We start from the raw sequence: 23,184 nt of genomic DNA, 5'->3' as shown, positions 1-23,184 counted from the left end.
ATTATTAAGTAGTTTGGAGTCACAAACTGCTTCCAGATTTTCACACACAAAGCCCTACTCACAAAGTAGCATTCTTCAGTTACTGCAAGTGTGTTTTGGTAAGCTAACCATGAAGTTTCTCAAATTTTGGCTTATTTAATACTAAGTATTAGATAAATAAATATGTATTCAAGTCGCCAAAAACAACTCACCTAAATAACTTTAAGTAAAATATTTGGGAAGAGGGCCCATAGTAACTTATTGTTTTGAGAGAAGGTCTTTACAAGGTGTGAAAATTACACAATTTTCTCCAGGGCATTTCCTTTAATACAGTGAAAGTGGAGCAATGTTGTGCTGCATCAATGGGTTCAATTAACATGAAGACCTGTTTTTTCACTCCCAGCTGATCAATGCGTTTTGTTGGTGCTGCTCAATTCTTGATAGTCACAGGCTGGTGGAGATGCAATTATTCCAGTCCAATCCACTCGATTCAGGAATCTATGGGTGTGCAGAATCCAACCCCCTTTAAAGACTTTCGGAAATTGATAAATGAAAGTGTGTTTGATGCAGCTGGTGGGTTACAGTATTGTCAGATGTCTTGCTTTTAAGGTTGAAAATGTATAATCTACCCCCACAGCATCCCTAAACCCCTGATTAGAGTTCAAACTAAATAAAACGCCGATTCCACCACATGCTTTTGTTCGACAGCTAAAATCCAGACTTTGTTAGAAGAAACTGTTTCAGGTGATTATAATATTTTACAGAAATGTATAATATACACTTTGAACCAGTAATCCTGATTACCAAACAGCTGGAAGAGAAAGCCCCCTGACTGTTTAGCACACCTGGGAAACTACTGGAGCAGGAAGGAAATGGAACTGGGACAGCAGACACCATAAACAAAACAATACCATAGTATTGAGTTTTCACAACAGGGCAGAAAACGCATTACATAACAACTAGACCATGAGATTATCATTTTTATAAATACAACACTAAGGCCTGATTTATTTTTATTTTTTTATTTTTTTTAAGGGGGGGTCAGGACAGCTGTCAAGCCCCAAGTTGTTGTAACATTAAAAGACTTTTTTTCTTCAAAAATGTATTTGAAATTGCAATTTACATTAAATAACCTTTTTTTTTTTCTTTTTAAATTGGCCCATTAATTTAAGCATTATTCTAAAGTGTTAGTTAAAAAAAAAAAAATTAAAAAAAGCTTTGCAGGAAAAAATAATGGCTGTCTAATATAAGTATCTGGAATGTAAAAAGTTAATGCTACCCTATTATCAACTATCAAAATGGAATAGCCTACTCTGGGCTTTCTATCATGAAGTTAAAATGAAGCAATACAGTTTACAATTTTACAAAACAATGCCTTACTGCCTCCTTGTGGCAGGAAATATTGCAGTTTTTAAAGCCTAGTAAAAGTAATTAAGCAGAAATTACCTGAAATAGATTCTGCACCCTCATTTTCATCTAGTTACTGATCAATAAAACTGTAATCAGTAGCATCACAGTACTGTAAAAAGGGTACCCTTCTTTTCATTGTGTTCCCTGATCTTCCTCATGCAAATGGTTAAAGAAAAGGACCCTGTTTCTGAGCGCTGTGCCACAGAATTGCTTAACCTTTATGTAAAATAAAGTCTAAAAGTACTCATGCATGAAACAATCGCTGAACTATTAAAATATGTTGGACAGAGTACTATTTCTACCATAATCTGAGATCATGCTGCCCCATGCTGTTTAGAACTGGCACTGTAGTTAAAATCAATGCCTTTTAGTTTTCCTATACTATTAATTATCTTAGAAGATAAACTCCTTCACAATTCAGAAAAAAATCCAAATTATTTCTATATCAGTTGTATTTAATAGGGAGAAAAAAAAAAATACTTAATACAGTTTACACAACACAACTGGACAAAATGTATAAAATGTACAAACCATTTATTAAAAAGACTGAGCTGCACAATTGGAAGTTGTAAATCTGGGTCCATATCTGATATTTGGTCTACCATGCAAAGCCCTCACCCTCCCTCCCCACCGGCTGGCAACCATGATATGCCACAAGTCTTGGGTGTCTTTTTTTCATACAAGCAGACACCTGCAAAAGACCTGTAAGTCTGAAACGGCAAACATACTTCATTGGCCTATTCAATTGCCACCCTACAATGTGTTTGAACAACTTGCTGATTAATAATGCTTTAAGGGAATGGTGCCCATGTTTCTAAAGAGGAGGCGGCTAAAAACACTGTAACCAAGAACACGTAAAGTCTGTGTCAGAAAACACAGCGAAGCAATCCAGTGTCCCCCTCTAGACGTGCTTAGAGTAGACTGTTCAATCTTGTTCCGTCCTAGCTGTGCTCAGCTAAATGAAGAAGACGTCATTCAGTTCAATCCGATGAGCGGAGGAGTCACAGGGTTTTGGCGGATCACTCCAGTTCCTTGTAGCGGGCGAACATGGCTTTCTTCACAGCTTCCCGGTATGATTTAGCTGTCATTTGCAGCTCGCCAGGAGTTCCCCGGCCTGACCCTTTCTTCTTTTTCTGGGGCCGAAATAAAATAATTTAGCATCAATTCATCTCACAATAAACTCCAGATGTTTAAGATTTAAGGTAAATTACACTTTCTTCTCATTTGAAATATTTAAGGTATTGTCATATTGGTCAAAAATGACCCTTATGAATTAATGGGTATGATAAACAGCTGTATATTAAGTTATGCTGATTCTACACACTCATGCGTGGATCCCTATTTCTATCACAGGTAATAATACATATGGCCATCATTAAAGTAAAACCAGGTAAGCACTATATAACCTCTACCTCAACAGGCTCCAACAGGTCCTGTTCCTCTTTAAAGCCCATGCGGCTTCTCTTTTCTACCGCCTCGGGATGCCTGAGGACCAGAGATGTGAATACATTAGCTTAATGATTTTAGTTCAAGTTGATAACACATCTGCACCACACTGTTCTTACTGCGCTCACAATAACCTGGATCACCTACTCTCCAGTTAATGTCACAGAAGAACATATTGTTCTTGTGAAGGTTCCCCCATTCATACAGTTACTTTGAATGTAATGCACATGTAAATAGGAAATGCAGATTTTACAGTCTGATAAATGGCAGATGCTTCTGTATCCACGACTTCACAAAATACTGATGTTTCAATTAATTTTTTTTTTTTTTTTTTTTTTTTTTTCTGGGGAACTGGCATATATTATTTTAGACCTCCAATTTCAATGAAATTCAACAGCAACCATGATGTTTACTTATCCCTCCTTACATCAAATAAGATCCTGATTGATCATGGTGGACCTACCCCGATTGACGGAGTTACCACAAGTGTTTGATTTGTAATGTTTTGTTGCTTAGGAGCTGGTAATGTAATGCAGTACACACACACAAAAAAAAAAAAAAAAAGTAAAATATTTTCTGCCTAGCAAATCTTGCAGAACAAAGGATAAATGCAAGCATACGTACAAGCCTGAATATGTCAGAGCAATTAGCTGCTTGGCGTACAGCACCTGCTGGGGAGAGGAGACTGGCGCCACCAGCAGAACTGCCCTGTTGAAATATTGAGTGCGAACGCGAGTAGCACTTACTTTGGCACAGAACTCTGGTACTTTCTCCGTTTGGACTCAGGGGAATTGGGCCCACCTTTGCTGCTCATCTGGAAGAAATCAAAACGAAGCCGTGAGTTAACGAATGAAAAGGTACATAATATTTCTGGCACTTCAGTCCAGCACAGAACACAAAAGCAATCTTTGTTAGAAGAGAAAAAAAACCTGCAAACAATAGTCAAATTGAACTCAAGGGACGGTTGCTATTGGGGTTGAAAAACATCTTCTCTAGGATTAGATGAATATTAGACACAGCACACACACGTTTCAAATTGGATGTGGTGGAAAATATCTTTGAGGTAGGCCAAAACCACCGCAGGTCGTTTCATGGGGGATGGGATAGATTGCCTTTCACCTGTGCTTGCCTGGTTCTGAATGTGTCTCAGGTCACAATAAGTTTGGGTGATCTCAACTTACCCCATGCAGCTGTGAGGGGGAATCTCCAGTGGTTCCTGCTAGGACCAGGCCTGGCTGTAGCTAGTGCTATTGTCGGCAACCTTTCATGAGCACTTAAACCGAACTGAACCCGGTTTCCAAAAAACACTACCGCATTCCCCCTTTACTCACACTCACATTCACCTCCCTCTCTTGCCGCTCGAGAGCCTCCAGTTCCCTCTCTGATCTTTTAATCTTCTGGTGGATCTCCATGTTTTGCTGAAAACAAATAAAAAAAAAAAAAAAAAAAAAATGGATGCAGTCAAAACATTGTTCATTAAACAACTGGAGAAAAGCAGGACCCCAAAACACACACAGATTGGACCATAACCAGATAGTGTTAAACCCATACCCACAAAAACCCATGCTCCACTGGTACCTTATGGAGCTCAGAGAGCTTCTGGTGCCTGATGAGAGCATCCTTGTTGGGGAACTGCCTCCGGCACAGTAGGCAGGCCATCTTCTTCCAGTCCGTCAGCTTGTCCACCCCCACCGGCCGGCTCCTCTCTTCTCTGGGCTCCTCTTGCTTGTCCTCTTCCTCATCGCTATCTCCTCCATACTCTGCAACTAGCACCCCCAGGGAGCCTACCTGCTGCTGCTAGAGAGTGGTTACAGTGGCAGAGCTTATTACTAGAAGCAGTCTGCAGGAGGGCATGTAATACAATGAAGGAATAAGCAGAGAGGGGGAAGAAGAGTACCACACCAGGAGGGTATAAAAACATGGGCCCAGTGCATAGGACTGTGCGAGGGATGGTATTGGGGCAGGTATTAACTTTAATCAAATTTAAATCACTATTAGGTTAAAGGGTAAGAGGACCTTTGCATGAAGAAAAAGAAAACTATTTCACACACCTTTGTGCCAGCTTCATCCTTATCCTTCTTTGTTGGGGCAAAGGGCTTCTTAAAAAGATCTTCCCCTGCTAAGCCCTAGGGTGCAAAGCAGCAGGTTTTTTTTAAAACTTAAAGTAGCGAGATAACTTCTGTAATTTAGTTCATGCCAACAAAAGCATAGGCGCTGCTATTTCTTTTCATTTTATGTATTCTCTTGGACCATTATATTTTTTACACAGGCTGAGTCTGCTCTTTTTGCGTTGAAACAGGCCAATGAATACACAACCAAGGTGAACAAATTCCACATATGGTTTATTAAATGTGCAAAACGTTCCCATATCTTTCAAAACAGCAGTACCAGCGTTTTCCTTGGAGGGAAACCGAAACCACACACTCCAACATTCCAGTAAACCCCTACACAGACTTTCCAATCTATCTTTGCACTGAGAGAGCACACACACACGGGTTTCTCTACAGCATGCAAATGCATTTCTGTTCCCAGGGATTTTATTTTCTCCTGGATTTCTCACCTTCTTCTCAAAGATGGCGAAGGCTGCGTCGGCTGCCTTGGAGGTTTTCTTTTCCTCGCTGCTCCCACGTAGCTGCAGGACCGGGGAGGCCACACGAATGCTCTCCTTCTGTCGGTTCTGAATCTTAGCCCAGCGCTCCATGTCCTTTGCAATCTGAAGGAAAGTAAGGCAGTCAATACGTGGAGTACTGCAATAGGTCAGATGCTTTCATTATCGAAGTCACAGCAAGGACACTGTACACAGTCTCTTGCCTTAACAAGCAGCTTGGTATGGGTATGAAATATCACAGTAATGTTAACTTATTTCTTCTGGTTTATCACTTTCATCACATCCTGGTGACCTTTTAAAACTCAGCAGTTTAAAGCTCAACTGTCAAAATACATCTGCCAATAAACTGCCCCCTACAACACTACGTCCCTAGTGGATGCAAGAAATACCACATTTGTTCTATGTGTTATTTCTTACATTAATAGCCCGATTTATCTCTTCCGAGATGAAAAAAGCTATTTTGCATTGTCAGTGATACAGTCAATTTCCAAAACAGTTGTAAACAAGGCCTGGTCAGAATCTCAAATGCAGAGTTATCGGATAACCCTGTACCTTATGAGCTGTGAGGCCCCTTGGCTTGTCGTCTTTTTCCTTCTCTTTTTTGTCAGGTTTAGCTGTCGTTTCTTCCTCTTTCTGTTCAGCAGACGGCACTGTTGTGACGACGCTGGAGGAGGCAGGCGGCTGACCCTCTGCTGTATAGTTTGGTACTGGAAAGTAGTTCCTTCGTGCATTGTCCCAGTAAAGGTACTGCTGTGTCTGTGCGTTGTAGTAATACTGAAACAACACAAAAGCATGAGAACCCTTCCAAAACAAACAATGTGGCCTAATGTGGTTCAAACTGAAAAACATGACTGAGGCTCTAATCCTGGTGCACATTGCTTGCGATAAACTGGGTACTCTCATGAACCCTGGACAGGTAAGTCAATTTGAAACCCGGTTAAACTTTTAAATCACACAAGTAGGTTGTGCTGTGTGTATAATCTCCAAAGTGCTTTCAATTAAAAACAAATTGTCGTCTTTTAACCTGTCAACAGGCGAGTTTCGTGTGGCTCATGCAGCTCCACATTCTAAACAATTGGAGGTGTGACTATGCATTCCCAGCAGGGGGGGGCGACAGCTACCTGCTCAGCACTTACCCTGGAGTTGGGGTCATAATAAAGGGTTGTCTGGGGGTCATAATAGAAACCAGATGTTGAGTCATACAGGTATGTGGACACATCTGGGACAGCTGGAAAGAAAACATAGAAAATATGTTTTAGTTTTTACTGATCTCCTTAAAAAGGCTGCTCAAGAAGCAGTCTTAATTACATAGAAAGGTTACATAGAAACCCAGAGGTTTTCAGGAAGGTAGCTGGTGAACACAGACAGCCTCCCACACACTGCTTTCTTTTTGATTTATTCCATGTGCTATTCACACTTCATTGTAAGTGGTAATGAGAACAGTGTATTATACTTCAGTCAGTCTGGAACATGTGTTACCAATTTCAAATACATTTGGTTATCCATTTACTTGTGTTACAGTTACACACCATGTAATGACAAATACATTTTTGTGCCAGTTGATATAAAATAAATATCTTAACAAATTTGTACTGTCGACCATTACTCCATTAACCTGAATTAAAGACACTTCAACAAAGCCTTTACATCGAGTGCTCAATTTGCCCGAATTACTGTTGGAAGTTCAATACTTACTAAAGATTGATTTTTTAACAAAAAAAATAATATTTATATATATATATAATATATATATATTATATATATATAGCCCAATATTCTGACAGCTACAGCAAGCAACTGCAGTTGAACAAAATACATACAAGGTAATTGGGGATAACCTAAAAGGACAAGCGATACTGTGACTCCCTTGGTGCTGCTTGGCATGTGCCTGACCCTAATCACCAGACATGCACTGCATCCACTATTTCAGTTTAATTGCTTGGTCCTTGCTAACTAAATGTCCGATTGCCTGCTTGCAATGAGACGAAGAAAGAAAGCTGTTCCCCTTACTGCAGAGGTAGGTAGCAGCATCGTCTGCCAGCAGAGCCGAGTCCTGAGCTACAGTCGTGGCTGTGTCAGAGATGTTAGGGTCTGCTGGTATGGGCAGGTGGGTGTCTACTGCTTCTGAAGATAGCTGATCAGCAGCTGGGGTCCCGGTGTAACTCACAGGCTGGAATAAGTAACACAAAGTTAGACAGCGCCTTTGACAAAGAAGAGTTACCCCCTGAACACAGAAGGTCTAACCAGACAAGAGTACTTAGTTTGATTTCAAAAGGTCAGTATGGACCCTAAATCTTTATTTTACAAACCACAACCTCTACCAAAATCGGTCCCTTAGTATAAATCTGCATACATCAACCCTGCTCGCCTCCTTCCATTCCCTTCACCCTTTAACTTGCTGCCCACAATGGCCTTTTCAGATCTGCTGCAGGTCATTTGAGGGGGAAGAGTGGTCTTGCACATACCTGTCCAACATACAATGCCTCAGATGGCACTTGAGTCTCAAGCGTGGTGGCGTCTTCTAAAAAAGGAACAATTAAAAAATAAAGTTAAATTGCTAGTTATATTATATATGTATTGGAACCATAAAAGACACATATCTAACACTTCTAATCCAATTAAAGTCTACATAGCCAACCCTTTACAGATGAACAGATCTTACCTTGCACTGTGGCAGAGGTCCATATCTCTTGGGCAAGGGGATCGGGCTGCTGACCCTGTTACGGAGAAATTAATTAGCTAACAAATCAATCACAAGTTAAAACTGTAGGAAACTTTGCCAAGCATGCCAACTAGCTAAACTTTAATTTAAATCACAATCAAACCCAGTATTTCACTTGTGTTCTGAAAATGCTTACCTGCTTATTGGGATCATGGTGTCCCAAGCTGGATGTCACAGAAGCTTTTTCAAAATCTTTCTTAAAACTTTAGGGAAAATGAGAGTAGATTGTAATGAATTAACATTAGGGCTGAGCTGGACAACTCTAAAACAACACATACTGTAGTGTGAAGTACATTTGCTGACCTGTGGTTTTTCAAAGGCCTGGCTATCTCCACATGAACCCGAGAGCCATTGATCATGAAAGGCACTGACAGGTTTCGCAGGATCTTCACAAGACGGGTTACCTCCTAAAACAGAGCAATTAAAACCCCAGATATAGAGAGGGACACTTAAAAACCCACTTTAATAGGGAGAGAGTTTAACCTGACAAAATATAATGCTGGTTATCTATAGAAGTTCCTAGCAAGAAGCAAGAGCTCTGGATATACATTATATTAAGGGGTATAGTTAACTATTGTCTCAATGGGGTTTTCATTGTTTTACAGCACTCATGGGGCAAACTGGTTGTTAATTTTACACCTTGACAAATGGTCATACAGTTACGTTACAATCTGTCTGGTGTAAAATAGTTACGTTACAGAACAACAAACACAACCACAGTTTGGCTCTATAAAGTATTTTACCTGATGCGAGTCCATGTCTATAAAGCACAAACATTTGGTCCCCACGCCTGGTTTCCGTTTCATTAAACGGACATTCCGTTCATCAAGGTAGGCAAAAGGTTCCAGCGCCTTCAGAACATGCTCCACTGTGGTGGTGGGCCACAGGTGTTTAATGATCATGGCTGAATAACAAAACACAAACATGTCAATGGCTCCTTTCCTCTTCATGATTTCTACCAGTAATCAGCACCCCCAATATACATATTCCATATGAAAGACTAGTTATAAATAGACTATTTAGAAACCAGATCAATACTGTATCCCAGCACAAACAAATACATTAAAAGTGTGAAGTTTGCTGGATAAATAGGCAAAGGATATTACTGCTCACTTTTGCTCTCCTGAAAGACAGGATCTAATTGGGTAGATGTCCATGTAGGGGCAGGCGCTGGGGTGGGCTGAGAATCCTCAGGAGCCCCCTGTTCAGACAGAGAGAGAGGAGAGAGAGACTTGACTAAATACATCAGTACCAAAGAAAAAGTAGGTCACTACATTCTACAGCAAAATAATGTAGAATCAGAACAAATTACTAAAACAAGATGATTATGACAAGCACTGCGGTAGATCAATGACGGGTTAATAAGGTTCTTGGTGTGTTGCTCTAAAGTCTGATCACAAGCATTTCATAAAAAAAGAAGTATGCTTTCAATTGGTAATACTTACATCTTTGTTGTTCCAGTCTGGCTGAGAGTACTGCATAGACACTGCCCTTCCGCCAATCTTCAGGGTTCTCTGCAGAGACACAGTCACACTCATTATACTACCGATTAACTGTATGAAGAACTAGCAGTGTAGCTGTGTAATAAGGGTTGGCTCCTTCACAGCACGACATAGCGCAACTACTTGAACCTTTCTGTTGATGACTCTAATGTAATGTGTTACTCATTAGCATGTATGTGGTTCACTTTTTAATTCTTCATAGCAGAGATTGTTTTGGGGAGTAGAGCACCTCAATGTATTCCTGTCTCTTAATTTAACAATAACAGTAGTAGTAACGGTACACCTGAACACTGAAGGTCATGTGTCCGCATAACTACTGGCCATATCATGCTTGCACTTGCCATCTTGTCCACAAATGATGCGAACGCATGCGACAACATACAAGGGAAAAATCCTATGATTCTTAAGCCTTTACTCTATGTCTTTTTGGATTATTACAACTTTTGAGGTTAACTGTGTGCATGGTTGAAGTAAGATTGGAGATTACAATTTTAAAAAAATGTAACCAGATATGTATGAAATTGTTATGCGGCATTATTATACAGCGTACACAGTTTTTGTTCTACTTTCTGGGACATACACAAGTAAGAAATATGCTTGCTTAAATTTTCTTGGTACCATTTTGTTAAAACAGCTGCTTTAATAATAGTTAAATCCTCAAGATGCTCAAATTGTTTGTTGATAATTTGGCGGTTTAAACATTTTAAAATAGAAAACAACCCTTCCAACACACACACAGAAGAAAACCTTTGGTCTTAGAAGATGGAATTCCTAAGGTTCTGCTAACCAGCATCGATACAGTTTTCACTGCTCACTTTTGCAGGTGTACCCTTCCATGAAAACGGTAGGTGTGTTTCAGTGATAAATCATCAGTATCACCAACATATGGCAAGCCCAATATTTTTTCATGGCTCTTTACTAACAAGTAGAAGTTTGAAAATAAAGTCTTTGAGCTGGCCTGTAGTCCGATATTAATAATGTTACATTTTCTTATAAGTGCCCTGGTGATCCAATACACATCTATTACTTTGAAATACCTCTATTAGGTATCTAACACGACAGAGCCGTCAATACCATGTTCAGCTGCATCAACTATAGTCCCCACGTGGTTTCTCTACTTAACAATTATCAAATTAGCTTAGAGAGATTTAAAAACCTGCAAACCAATAATGGAGAGAGAGGGTGGTCTATAGTGTTCAGAGATGCCTAAGTTAAGAAAAGTTCAACTAAACAACGGGGTCAGTGAAAAATCAATTGCACGTACCATGTTATACTATTTTGGTAAGAATGCATGTTGAGTTTCATTCAACACATAGAAGTACACTGCTTTTGTAACCTACATACAACAGGACATGCACGTCATCTATACCTTAATTGTGCACCTGGGCAGTTTATAGTAACAATACAGTTTTGAGAATAGCCACGATACTGCATAAACCATATAGCATTCCAGGTCTATAAAAAGTAGCACCTGTACCATAATTAATGGCACAAACCACATAACCATATTTTGCACTACTGCTTTGACATTATTGTTACAAGCAATTAAAAGCATGACAGATTTGGTAGGCTTTAGCTGCAGAAGAGCAAAGGGATAACACTTAAAATTGTGGTTCACTTTTAGAAAGTATTCTTGATTGCATTTATAATTAAGCAATGCACAAGCATTTAACTAAATATGATCTAATTCTGAATGTCAAATGAAATTATTATACAAATTACACAAAATGTTATTTGATCATCATTAATAAGGACTAGGGAGGTCAGAATGTTCAGAAGAACTGATATCAATGATCTAATGAAATGCAGTCTGTACTTTGGTACACTGATCCAACAGATAAGACTCAAGGTAGGCAATAATCTATAACTTTCACCTATCTGTCACAAATCGTATTTAAAAAAAAGTTACAATATACAACCCTCCACGATACCACTGTGTGAATTGGAATCCCATGAGCCATTTCTTACTTTTTTAAAAAGTAGACTTTGATTTGCAATGTATGAGAGAATCACAATTGAAGAAGGCTGCTGAAGGTGGTGACCATCAAAGATTTGATTGAAATCACAAGACGAGGAAGATAAAACAGCACTGTTTTTGAGGGAAAGACTGCTCATGTTGGAGGACAGCAACTGGGACTGGCAAGTCCCAAAGCAGTTGAGCACAGCCTCCTGGAGAGCAACACACGTCTCAAAGCATTCCAAGAGATTATATTGTCAAGAGGATCAAAAGCAGCAGTAAGATCCAAGTATGACAGCATGCCAGGATTTGAGTAAAAAATAGAGCCTTGCTCACCCTGAGCAGTGCAGTACTTGGTGTGGTCTTAAACCAGACTAAGGGCTGGTTCGTATTTCTGTCGCAGATGAATGCGATACGTCTGGCGCAGACAGCTATAAAATCTGTACAGCTTCAATCCGACCACGCAGCTAATGTTGACATTTTTCAACATTATCCGACCCTGTGCGATTTCAGGTCACATGAGAAAAGGCGGTACTACTTTCCAAAAAAAAGATGCACGTCGCAAGTGTGTGGATGATGTAATTCCGACCTGTCGCACAGAAGACCTAGACTCATGCAATTAATTTAACGTCATAAAACCATAATTCTAGCACTGCGCCTTGATAAGACTGCGGGCATGACCTAATTTGGTTTAACGGATTTCCTTGATAAAAATGATTTTAAAAAGAGAGTGCCATGTCTTGAATGACTTCAATGCAATAGATTTCCTTGAAAATGAATAGGAACCAACACCATGCCTAACTTTGTATAATTTTACTGCCAAAAGTAGATCGGTTGGCTTAATCCTTGGATGTCCCTTGAATTCCCTGTGTGACAATGAGCTCCAAGTTTGTGACATACTGAGCACAACATGAGCTCCTGAACAGTGGCTTAAATAGCAGTATTTACCATGCTCAGGGGCTTGTTCAATCCTGTCCTTGTTGATCCTGCAATTCAAAGCATTTACTTCCACCTCCAAGGTAATACATACCTTCTGTGAAGTACAAACACGCACTTTAGTAAGACGAATTATAGAATACTGCATTTTGCACAGGCAGAAGTCACGTGTGCTCACTGCATTGAGAATGCTTTTCTATTCATTCTATCTGAGACTTGGAAGAAATCATCTGTAGAAGGGAGGGGAGATCTGTTAAAAGTGCATCTTTCAACTGGGGTATATCAATCCAGTCATGGCAGAACCATATAAATCTAATAGTATTTTGAGAATCAGACATTACAGACGAGATGCCCAAAAACAAAATTTATCCGAGATTGAGACACAGGGGCACGAGGGAGAACTAGATCAAATACAAACCAGTCACACCCTGATGTACATGAAATTAGAAAAAAACAGAATGTGGATGGTTGTGCTGCCTGCTTCCTCTTGCGTAATCATGTCCCCCTGCAATGCAGTACAGAAATTTACTCAGAACAGAGAATTATCAGATTTACAGGAGACTAAATATATTGATAACTAACTGCTGCAGAGATCCGAGTGGACATGAAGTCTGAACAAGTCCACAGAGGGAGCAGAACAGCCATTCAAATATACTTTATGTTGAAGGATATATTTTTAAAAACTTATAAAAACACAAATGTTCACTGATTTGTCAAGTAAAAAAAACACACAAACAAATAAAACGACTAACTTTTTTCAACTACTTCAAATATGTTTACCCAATCAAATGTAAGCAATGGCCATTATTCAGAGAACATCCAAAAGCCTATCTTTTTCTCTTTTCAATAAAACACATGATTGGAGCAAGAAAATAATTTGCGCAAACATACAATGGAAGCCTGAACATTAATGCAGACACATATGAAATAGGTTGGAAGAACAACAAACAGCACGAACCGTGACATAAGCAAACATCTTCATTATATACTGTACTTCGCTCATTCAACTCCTCCTCTCCACAGGTATACAAATAGCACATAGAAGTGATCAAGAACCATTTCAGTACCCAGAGAAAAAATAGAAAATGTCCGATGTTAAAGGCGGCAAATGAAAAGAACCGATTTGTATCCAAGAAGGTCTACTTTCTAACTTAGAACATGGAACACAAGTTCAATGTAGAAGCAATACCTAAATAAATCAAATAAATAAGTGTGTTACTTAAATTAAGCAATCATAAATGGTCAAGTCTAGTTGGGCCAATTTCTTGTTATCAAACTTTGGTTGGGGGTAAAACCACTCCCCTACTGATGGTAAAAGCCATCACAGAATTCAGACAATAAATTGGAAGAAATGCAGACTCAACTTCCTTGAAAAAAGAAAAAAACTGCTTTAAAAATACATTCACCTATTCCTTCAAATTAATACAATAAAATGTAGTGTACCCTGCAGGACAAAGCTCCAACCATAAATATTAACGTTACCATTCCTCTCAAGTTGAAACAAATGTATTCATAAAACAATCAGGTCTATAGACTAACCATTACATAACACCATGACATCGCGAGTCAATGATCGAGATTTAAACCCTAGATACTGAATGCCATGAAACATCAATAAATACATTTAAAAAAAGGATATTAAGCCAGCCATCCATTTTCCTTCTTTACTTTATATTCACCTCAATAGCATTGCTTTTAATGCCAACTGTGCATTTCATTGTACAGTCACGTTCCTCTTAGTTTAAGCAGGAAGATGGAAAGAAAAAGTAAACACTTAAATATTGATAAAGAAGCCCCATTTTGGGGTAATGAAATGACTGACAAAAAAATATAAAATATGAATCAAAGAAAGGACAACACAACATCCCTCTAGGTTGTTTTAATGCACTGCAGCGGATTCCGCAGTCAACGTCCTTAGAAATACAGGAATCGCAGAAATTGGGCAATGACCAATTTCTATATAATCTCACCATCAGGGATCAAATTAACATCTTGTCATTACTCTCCCTCTCCCCCCCCCCCCCCCCCCCCAGGGTACAGAAGAGCTACTTACTTGAAATAAACTACTCATTACTTACTACCAGTCTCTTAGCTTAAATGCATAATTATTGTTATATACTGGCCCAGCAAAGCTAATACAGTAGTCAGGTCAATATCGAGTTACACACAGATAATCTGTATCCAACGCAGACTGCAGACATAACCCGAACATGCAGACACAACCAATATGGCAACAATGGATAATTTCAGATCTTACAGTAAGTAATGGGCATTTTACTTTAATGTTTTAACTTGTTAAATACAACACCACTAAACTGTTCATTTGACACTAAAACATCCCAAGTAATCAAATCAAAACACCCTCAAAAGGCAACACATTTTATAAATTTACACAAAAAAAAAAACATAATTACTTTCATTCACTTCTGGTAATTGCCAATAGGCTGAATTTAAATGGAATCCACTCAATGCAATCTATCATCCCACTGGGCATCACTGTACATGCACTTCATTTCCACTATGGGGAGCCACAGCAATTGTCTTGGTCACTTGCCCATAGCTAGCTCTAAACAGATCTGTTCTGAGGATGGGAAAGTATATGCTGGATTTGCCAAATATCAATACTTTTTGGTTGCTCACAAATGTGTTTCATTACTTATTAGTGGTTAGCAAAACATACTGCATGACCCAATATATTTGTTTAAAAAAAATAAGACAGTATGTATATAGCTATATAAAATGGTATCCTATTGCGTAACTAAATATTAACTTAGCATGGCTTTCAACCACAGTACGTACAGAATAACACATTTACTGTGGCACAGTGGGTTTATTGCAGTCTTTCCAATCAGAGATATGTTTTTCCCATGTAAACACACATTTAGAACCAGATAGAAGCAGCAATCACTGCAGCACCCCACTTACCTACCAAGGCCTAACGCTCTAACCTTAGTTAAATATAAAGCCACTATGTTAAGACTTTGGGTGTACTCAGTCATGTTACTCCTAGTTTAAAGGTCTTACTGCGTCAAATCTTGAGAATCAGAACTGCCCTTGATGCAAACGGTAAAGCGATTCACTGATCCATTTCCAATCAATCTCAATCTAACCCTGCCTAAAAACCCTCAAGGGGGTACAGCGACAACCCCAACCCACACACACACACACCCCCATGTATGAACCAACCTTCCCCTCCCCAAGCCTCCCTCCACCTGCCCCACCCCTTCCTGCCAAGGCAGTGAACCAGCCGAAGACCGATGAGAAAAGGCCACCTGGTTGGACTCCATGAAGCGGACTGCATCCTCCAGGTTTAAAAACTCCACAAAGGCGGTATCGTAGCTGTAACCTGGGGACAGCATTTAAAATACAGATGGATCTGTGTTAGTCAGTGCCTGTCATGAAATTCACACAAGCAATTACACCTTAAAAACATTGCATACAAAGGAAAAAATAAATAAAAACACGAACACAAGTATTGCTGTTTGCTAAATACTGCAAAGTGTAGTCTATGTATGTATATTTTGTGTTGGTCAGAAAATCGAGAAATCAAGCACATCAAGGGTAATTTATTATAACAGACCGAGCATACACCTTTAACTCAGCGTTTGACTAATGTCAAGCACCCTGCACAACAACATCTCAAAACTTTTCCCGGTTGTTTTGTCCATATTTGCCTATGGTATTTTAAGTGTTGATTAGGTGTGCTCTTTTGAACAGTTTCTTGTCAATCGTGAACACATCAATCGAGTGTAGACGCAGCTTGTTTGGCATAAATGAGAACACAACAGTTTGCACCGTTTTCACATAAACTAGTATTGGAAAATATGACTGGAAGGCTTAATGACAAACGTGTCAAAAATAAGAAGCACCCCGAAAAGCTACAGATACAGCTGTACGACTGGAGTCTAAAATCGCAGGTAAACCCTTATTATACCGGCTGCTCTAGAAACAAAAACATTGCACATACAGCAGATATAAAAGGGGTTTAAACCACCACAGTTGATATTGGTATTTCGCAGTTCAGATAATTAGACTTTTATAATACAAGGGGTTCTGTTGGAAATATGCATTTACTTATTAAATTAATTTAATCAATTTATGATGTTAATAGGATTTATATATTTAAAGCAATTAAGTTGATTTCAATTTTTGCATGCAATATTTACGCAAGTGTATGGTGACTTTTAATAAGTGAATACAAATTCACCAAGGAATAAACGTTTTGGTACATTAGTTACTTAGAAAGTAAAAAAAACGCAGAGACGGTGAAAAAACATGAAGAGATTATGAGCTGAGTTCTTAGTAGCAAAAAAGTGAGGCTTACTTTTAGGAGTTGAATGGGGCATGTATTAAATAGAACTAGTGGATCAGACTTGATAAAAAAGTACATGGATGGCAAAAGAGAACGAACTTTAAAAAAAGTAACACGAACATGCAATCGGCTGCAAAACATTTTTGGTGCCTACTATTAGCTGATAACAAGAAACCTAGGACAGAAACCCACCATTTTTACAAATAGACGCCCAAATAAAATCATACTGACACTGAACTGCTACACAAAAGGGGTAATGCTGTATACCATTTACAGTGTTATAGTGTTAACACTATGCAAGGACAAATTAATGTTACAAATATTAGCTTTGTTTTCTGTAAAATATTATCAAGATAAATTTTAAAAATGCAGTATGTCACCAGCATGTCTAAATGGGGACAAGGGCTTGTGTCCATCCAGATAAACTGGAGAACGTAAACAAGGTCTGTTATCTTTCTGACTGAAAACACACACATGGCTAAACTTTGGACAAAAGTTGCTAAAAGATACCAAGGAACTGTAAAACAGAACGCCTTAAATGGGTGTCACTTCAGTCAAGACAATCCTGCCCTAATACTTGCTTGTACCTTTTCATAGAATCCAGGTTCTTCCAAAATGCTAACATCATAAGAGGAGCAAGGTGTAGGCAAGGACTAATTGAAGCTAAAATTTGAGCTTTCCGAGGTAACAAAAAGCAAAGAAATTATTTTAAACAAATCTGTACTGATGAAATGAAAAATCATAGACATGAACTGTTAACATGATATCTGAGGTCTAGCCATGGGAGGAATTCAGTTTCTGTGGTGTCAGGCCTGTACTCTGTACTGAATAGAAAATAACCTGCATCACAAATCAGTAAAACTGTCAAAATAATGTGTTTGTTTGTAAAGAGATTCTTTGAGGAGTTTCATTAAATGCATAAAGCACGCAAGAGTGATAATACGACACAGTAACCTTTTACATTGAGCTTAGTTTGGTCAGGTTCCTCATCAAATATGTAACACAAACTAATACCATGTAACAGACCCAAATTGGTCTGCAATTTGGGATCCGTCCTGACACTAATAAAGCTTGTTTTCCTTTCTTTCCCCCATCTATTTGAATTTAATACATTTTTCTCCAAAATATTTTAGTACAGTAAACACAAACCATTGCAAGCTAAGGCACAACCCCAGAGAACTACACTACCCATATTGCAAGTGCTTGGTTCTCAAACAGCCAAGATCTGCTAAAGCAGGTATTAGGTAAAGCTTTTGAAAAAACAGTTACTGCAGTGACTTATTTTAACTTGGTTTTCACTTGTTTTATTTGAGTGTTTAAAGCCATGAATGAATTAGGTACTTGCATGCCTATCGCCTACTCTTCCAATTAGGTGTAACCAGCGTACAGCTTCTTCCTATTTATACAACTCAAGTGTAGCACGGCACTGCGGTGGCGGCAAACTGCCAAACAGCTCACAAAGCACAACATTCTGAAGATCACTTGCACAAGAGAACACGCCCTTGTGACAACATTTGTTTCAGTATCGAGTTTAAAAAAAAAAAAAAAAAAGTCTCCACTAGGTCTTCTATCTCACCTGGCACAATGTCCTTTATTTTCATTCCTTGTGTTCGAACTCCATTGGTATAACTGAATGCAGAAAGAATCTAAAAGAAAGAGACCGAATGCAAGTCATTTACAATGCTGGACCAAATAATAATACAGATGACCAATCAATTGGATTTTATCAAGACTGTTGAATTCATTTGTACCAGTGTATGTATGTGTGTGTGTGTATATATATATATATATAAAACGTTGCAAATCGAAGCACATTTCCCATAGGAACAATGTTAGAAATTCGGGTTACGTTCCTGACTTTTTTTTGGTCAGATACTATATTTTTACAAATATGAACTGTTATATTGTACTCATGCAAACATTTACTTAACTATTCACACTCAGTCCGTTGATTTCAGGGTGCCGCCACTCCAGTGGTTACACGCATATTACTCAGGCACCGTAAAAGCCTGGCTTGTAAAAGTACAGACTAGTGGCTTCCCAATGACATATTCAGTGTGTGTATGCGATACTCCTAGCCGGAACTATGATCGCCTGAAGCCCCTCATCGTGTGACAGCTTAGGTTTCGTTTTGAGTACATGGCTCTTACCAGACACTGTTAAGAGCAAATAAATTCTAAAACAAAACTTTTTTTTTTTTTTTTTTTTTTAAAAAAAAAAAAAAAAAAACACATACCTGTTCCGATGTGGCATTTTTACAAATCCCTTTGACTGAAATTATGCTGGAGACCTTCTCTTTAATAGACCCACTTCTGTAATCCTGGTCCTTAAATTGAAAAGACAAACAATACATTTAATTTGGTGACATTAACAGGAAAGGTCTGAATCCAAGAGGGGATTATAAAACTGGATCTCCTCTGGTGTAACCGTTTTAAAAGCAGAAATAAAGACATTTGCTTTCTTACTTGAAAGCTGAAGTCACTTGAACTTGAGGCTGGAGGTTGCTCTGGTTTTTTTGGCGGCTCCTCCAACGAGAGATTCCCATGGCCGTAGTCAAATGTCTGACCAGAAGTGACCCGGTAATCACTATCTCTGTAGTCTTGGTCCTTGTAGTCACTATCTTTTTTTCCTGGAAATTCCAGGGTCAGCTCTGCAGCTTTCTCTTCTTGGGGTCCTGCTGAAGGGTCCTCAGACTCTGGGACGGCAATGAGGGGTGCCTCGCATTCATGTTCGTCAAGGGCCGAGTGGTTTCTCCCTGGGAGAGAATCAGTGTCCTTGTTATGCAAATGACCATCCCTGAATGATGCACCCTCATTTCGGTCTCCTGGCCTACCTAGTAGGTCCTCTCCAGTCCTAGACCAGAGTAATGTTGCTTCTCTGCCTCCAAAGCTCAATGGATCCAAGGTGGAGTTTCTCTTCCAGTCTTGGGAATCCAGTGGCTCTCTTTCCTGTGACTGGAAACCAAAGGAATCTTCAACAGGATTACTCTCCCTCCCTCTGAATTCAGAGCTTTCTGGTAAACCGGCAGGAATCCTCTCCCTTACTCGGAAGTCTAAGCTTTCTCTGGCTAGGGGAAGTCTCTCTCGTTCTTTTGATTCCAACACACTAATGTCCTTCTGGTGCATGTCTACTGGAAAACTATCACTCTCTCCAAAACCTGCTGAGCGCCAGTTGTCCTGTCGTGGCTCTTCTCTGCTTCTGAAAGGTGGTTCTCCTCTTTCTCTGAAGTCACGTTTATTACTTCCCTCGCCACCTCTGAATTTAGGTCCTTTCCACCCCCCAAAATCAGAAGACAAAACATCCCTTCCTCTAACATCCAGTGGGACTCCATCGTTTCCCATGAAATGCACAAGAGATTCAGCACCACCTTTCAAATCAATTGAAGGTCTAGCTCTGCTTCTGAAGTCCATGTCAGATCCATACCTTCCTCTGATAGCTACTGGAGGCATGCCTCTCCTCCCAAAGGCCATAGAAGCTCCATCCCTCACTTCCAAATCCATACTTAAGCCATCTAAATCCTCAACCTCCATGGGGTGCCTAAATCTTTCCCTTAAGTCCATGTTACTCTCCTCTCTTTCCCTTGTGTTCATTGAATGTCTTTCACATCCCAAAATGTCCAATGGAAGCCTTCTCCTTGTATCAACAGGGAACCCATCTCTTCCTCTAATATTCATGGGAAGTCTTTCTCGTTTTCCTAAACCTAAAAGAGGGTCACCAAATCCTCTTAAACCCGCAGCATCTCCATCTCTTCCTCTAATATCTAAATCATGACCACCTCTCCCCCTAAAATCTTGATGTGGATCTCTTTCTCTCATTTCCACGGGCAAATCAAACCTTCCCCTGTTATCCATCGGCAGAGTATCTCTTGCCCGGAAGTCCCTAAAGTGAGCATCTCTTCCTCTTATGCCTGTAGGTTCCAAATCTCTCCCCCTCATGTCAGGTGGGTGACCATCTCTGCCTCTGATGTCCAAAGGTGGCCTGTCCATTGGTCGGAAGCCCATTTGTGGATTCATGTTTGGATGTATTACAGCTCTTCCTCCAAACTTCGGAAAAGGACCCTCTGGACCACCATGTGTCTCTTCCCTCCAGTGAGGAGGAAATCTTGGACCTTGGAGGTTTCCACTGGGAAGAACGGAAAAATGAATCAATGCATAGGGCACAATAAGGCCATTTCATACAACAGGTTTGTAAAAATAGTTTACAATGTGTCATTTGCAATCAAATCAACACGCAACTGAACACACAAGAGAATGTTAAATTCCTTTAAATGTTTCTAATCATTTAAACTTTAGTATAAAAGGCACTCTATTCAGTGCTGTAACTGAGACACGCTGTAACATTAAACGTGCATGAGTACAACATTGATGTTTATATGGAAAAGTTTTGCAATAAATTACCTTACACTGTACACACCCACTGTATAAACACTACAGAAGACCTATATTTGACATGTATCTCTGACAACGGTTAACCAGCTAGTCAAAATGTAAATGTTTAAACTATTAACATTTGTAACACATGAATAATTTTGATACATGGGTACGCTTTGTACAAACTACTACGTGTCATTGTTTGACAACTAAAAAAGGACATGCATATGCATATTCATATATGGCCTTACACAGATTTTGCTGCTCTGAGTTATTTTTGCTGTAATAAAAGCACTCTGCAGTTAAGAGGAGTTCCAGGCCCATATAAAGGTCTGCAGTGCGGACAGTGAACGCACGCACACACCCACAATATATACTATAGATATATATATATATATATATATATATATATATATTAATCTTATATATCTAGTTTTAAGTCTTCCTCACGGAAATCCTACCTATAATAAAAGATCATGTGTTGTCTCATGCAAGTTTTAAGTTTCTTACCGAAAAGGAGTGCCTCTTGGGCCAAACCGAGGGCCACCCCACATCGTCTTCCACTTGAGCCAACAGCACCAGAGAAATAAATTCTAACCACAATGCTGCACCAAGCTCCTGCAACAGAAATCAGAGGAATAAGAGAGAAAATACAATGATACGCACACTACTTTTTGATATATCAATCATCTGCCACAAAGGTACATGGGGCCATTGTGCCAATGCAATGTAGGGTCATTCAGGGAAGCCAGAGACCTGAGAAAACATTTTGTGGCAGAATAATGTACCGGATGAATGCTCAGCATTTGCACATCCACCGCTTACCTGGGGTGTTCAGTTTACATCTGCCTAACAGCTGCCAAATTAAAGTCAGTATTATATTTTATTACTTGCTTTGCTATATGGTGAATGGTTTGTTTTATTATATTGTGTATTGCTAACTAAACTGGGAATCTCTTTGTTATGCACGCACGCACGCACGCACGCACACATCCTACAGGGGACAAATCCTCAAAAAAAGCATGTGATTGTCCATGCACAACTTACCAAAATGGCCCTGGTATTATAATCATTATTTTGCAGGTATACTGTAATTATAGACTTAACGTTTGCTGGTAATCAGTGAATGTGCATAGTATTTACTTGCCTAATCATCATACAATCTCAAAAATTAGTAAATACGACTGTAAACGTACACTTTACCGGATTGCCTAATCAAAAAAAAAAAAAAAACACCGCTATATAGATAGACATCGACGTAATAGATAAGATCGGAAACATACCCACAAGATGCAACCTTGGCTAGCAGAACTCAGTACCTCTAATTACATATTTCAAAACTATGTTCTTAATTAATTAATTAAATACCATTAAGGATGTTATTACAATGCCAATGCAATTTTCACTGTGTGTGAATGATACTCGCTACATTCTCAGCAAACATGATACAAATTAGAAGCGCACTGGCTCGTACACATGGCTCTACCCACTCCACTCATTACTGGGGTCAACACGCGGTTGCTTTACAATCGATTATATTATTAAGATCACTACATCACAAAATATAACTACAATGGAGATGATGTGTGAGAGATTCTGAATGCCATTCTAGCCCGCCGGTGCACGCATACCGCTGCCCACGATTAATATCACACATCTTTACAAAAAGTGACCAGAGATGAAAACCGCATCTCCAAAATAAATAAAACAACTAAAGAAATGATAACAACAAGAACTACCAACCTTTTTTAAAAAAAAATATGCCCACTCTGCTGTAATACACAAAACATGGAGTAGACCGGAACTGCGATATGTCGACAAATCGGAAGTGTGGTATTTTTACGGTATGTTGGAAGTTGTAGTTCACTAAGACGACTCTTTAAGCCGAACTAGGAACTGCTGTTATTATTGGTTGTAGTTTATTTCCTCAGCGGTTTGTGGG

General features: G+C 39.2%; 1 protein-coding gene across 3 annotated transcripts; it reads right to left on the bottom strand.

Annotated features, from left to right (window-relative positions):
• Positions 1–1,010: 1,010 nt before the first annotated feature.
• Positions 1,011–23,053, bottom strand: LOC121298124 (RNA-binding protein 5-like). Of its 3 annotated transcripts, none has more exons than XM_041224958.1 (23): positions 22,986–23,053; positions 21,753–21,860; positions 19,338–20,994; positions 19,109–19,198; positions 18,449–18,518; positions 15,833–15,906; positions 9,611–9,679; positions 9,279–9,366; positions 8,909–9,069; positions 8,469–8,572; positions 8,302–8,368; positions 8,106–8,160; positions 7,909–7,964; positions 7,454–7,613; positions 6,580–6,671; positions 5,996–6,217; positions 5,396–5,548; positions 4,887–4,961; positions 4,414–4,632; positions 4,167–4,253; positions 3,582–3,649; positions 2,802–2,874; positions 1,011–2,522 (listed from the first exon to the last, which is right to left on the bottom strand). In XM_041224958.1, exons 2-23 carry the CDS (start codon positions 21,794–21,796, stop codon positions 2,409–2,411), a joined length of 3,798 nt encoding a protein of 1,265 aa, XP_041080892.1. In that variant the 5' UTR covers positions 21,797–21,860; positions 22,986–23,053; the 3' UTR covers positions 1,011–2,408. The 3 variants fall into 3 exon arrangements, with proteins under 3 accessions (XP_041080892.1, XP_041080894.1, XP_041080893.1); XM_041224960.1 differs by having other exon boundaries at positions 4,173–4,253; XM_041224959.1 differs by having other exon boundaries at positions 4,414–4,629.
• Between the last annotated feature and the right edge of the window lie 131 nt (positions 23,054–23,184).

This window comes from Polyodon spathula, chromosome 23 (assembly GCF_017654505.1).
Source record: "Polyodon spathula isolate WHYD16114869_AA chromosome 23, ASM1765450v1, whole genome shotgun sequence".
Lineage (NCBI taxonomy): Eukaryota > Metazoa > Chordata > Actinopteri > Acipenseriformes > Polyodontidae > Polyodon > Polyodon spathula.
Note: the sequence above shows the minus strand (reverse complement) of the source record. Positions and strands in the feature narration are given on the sequence as shown.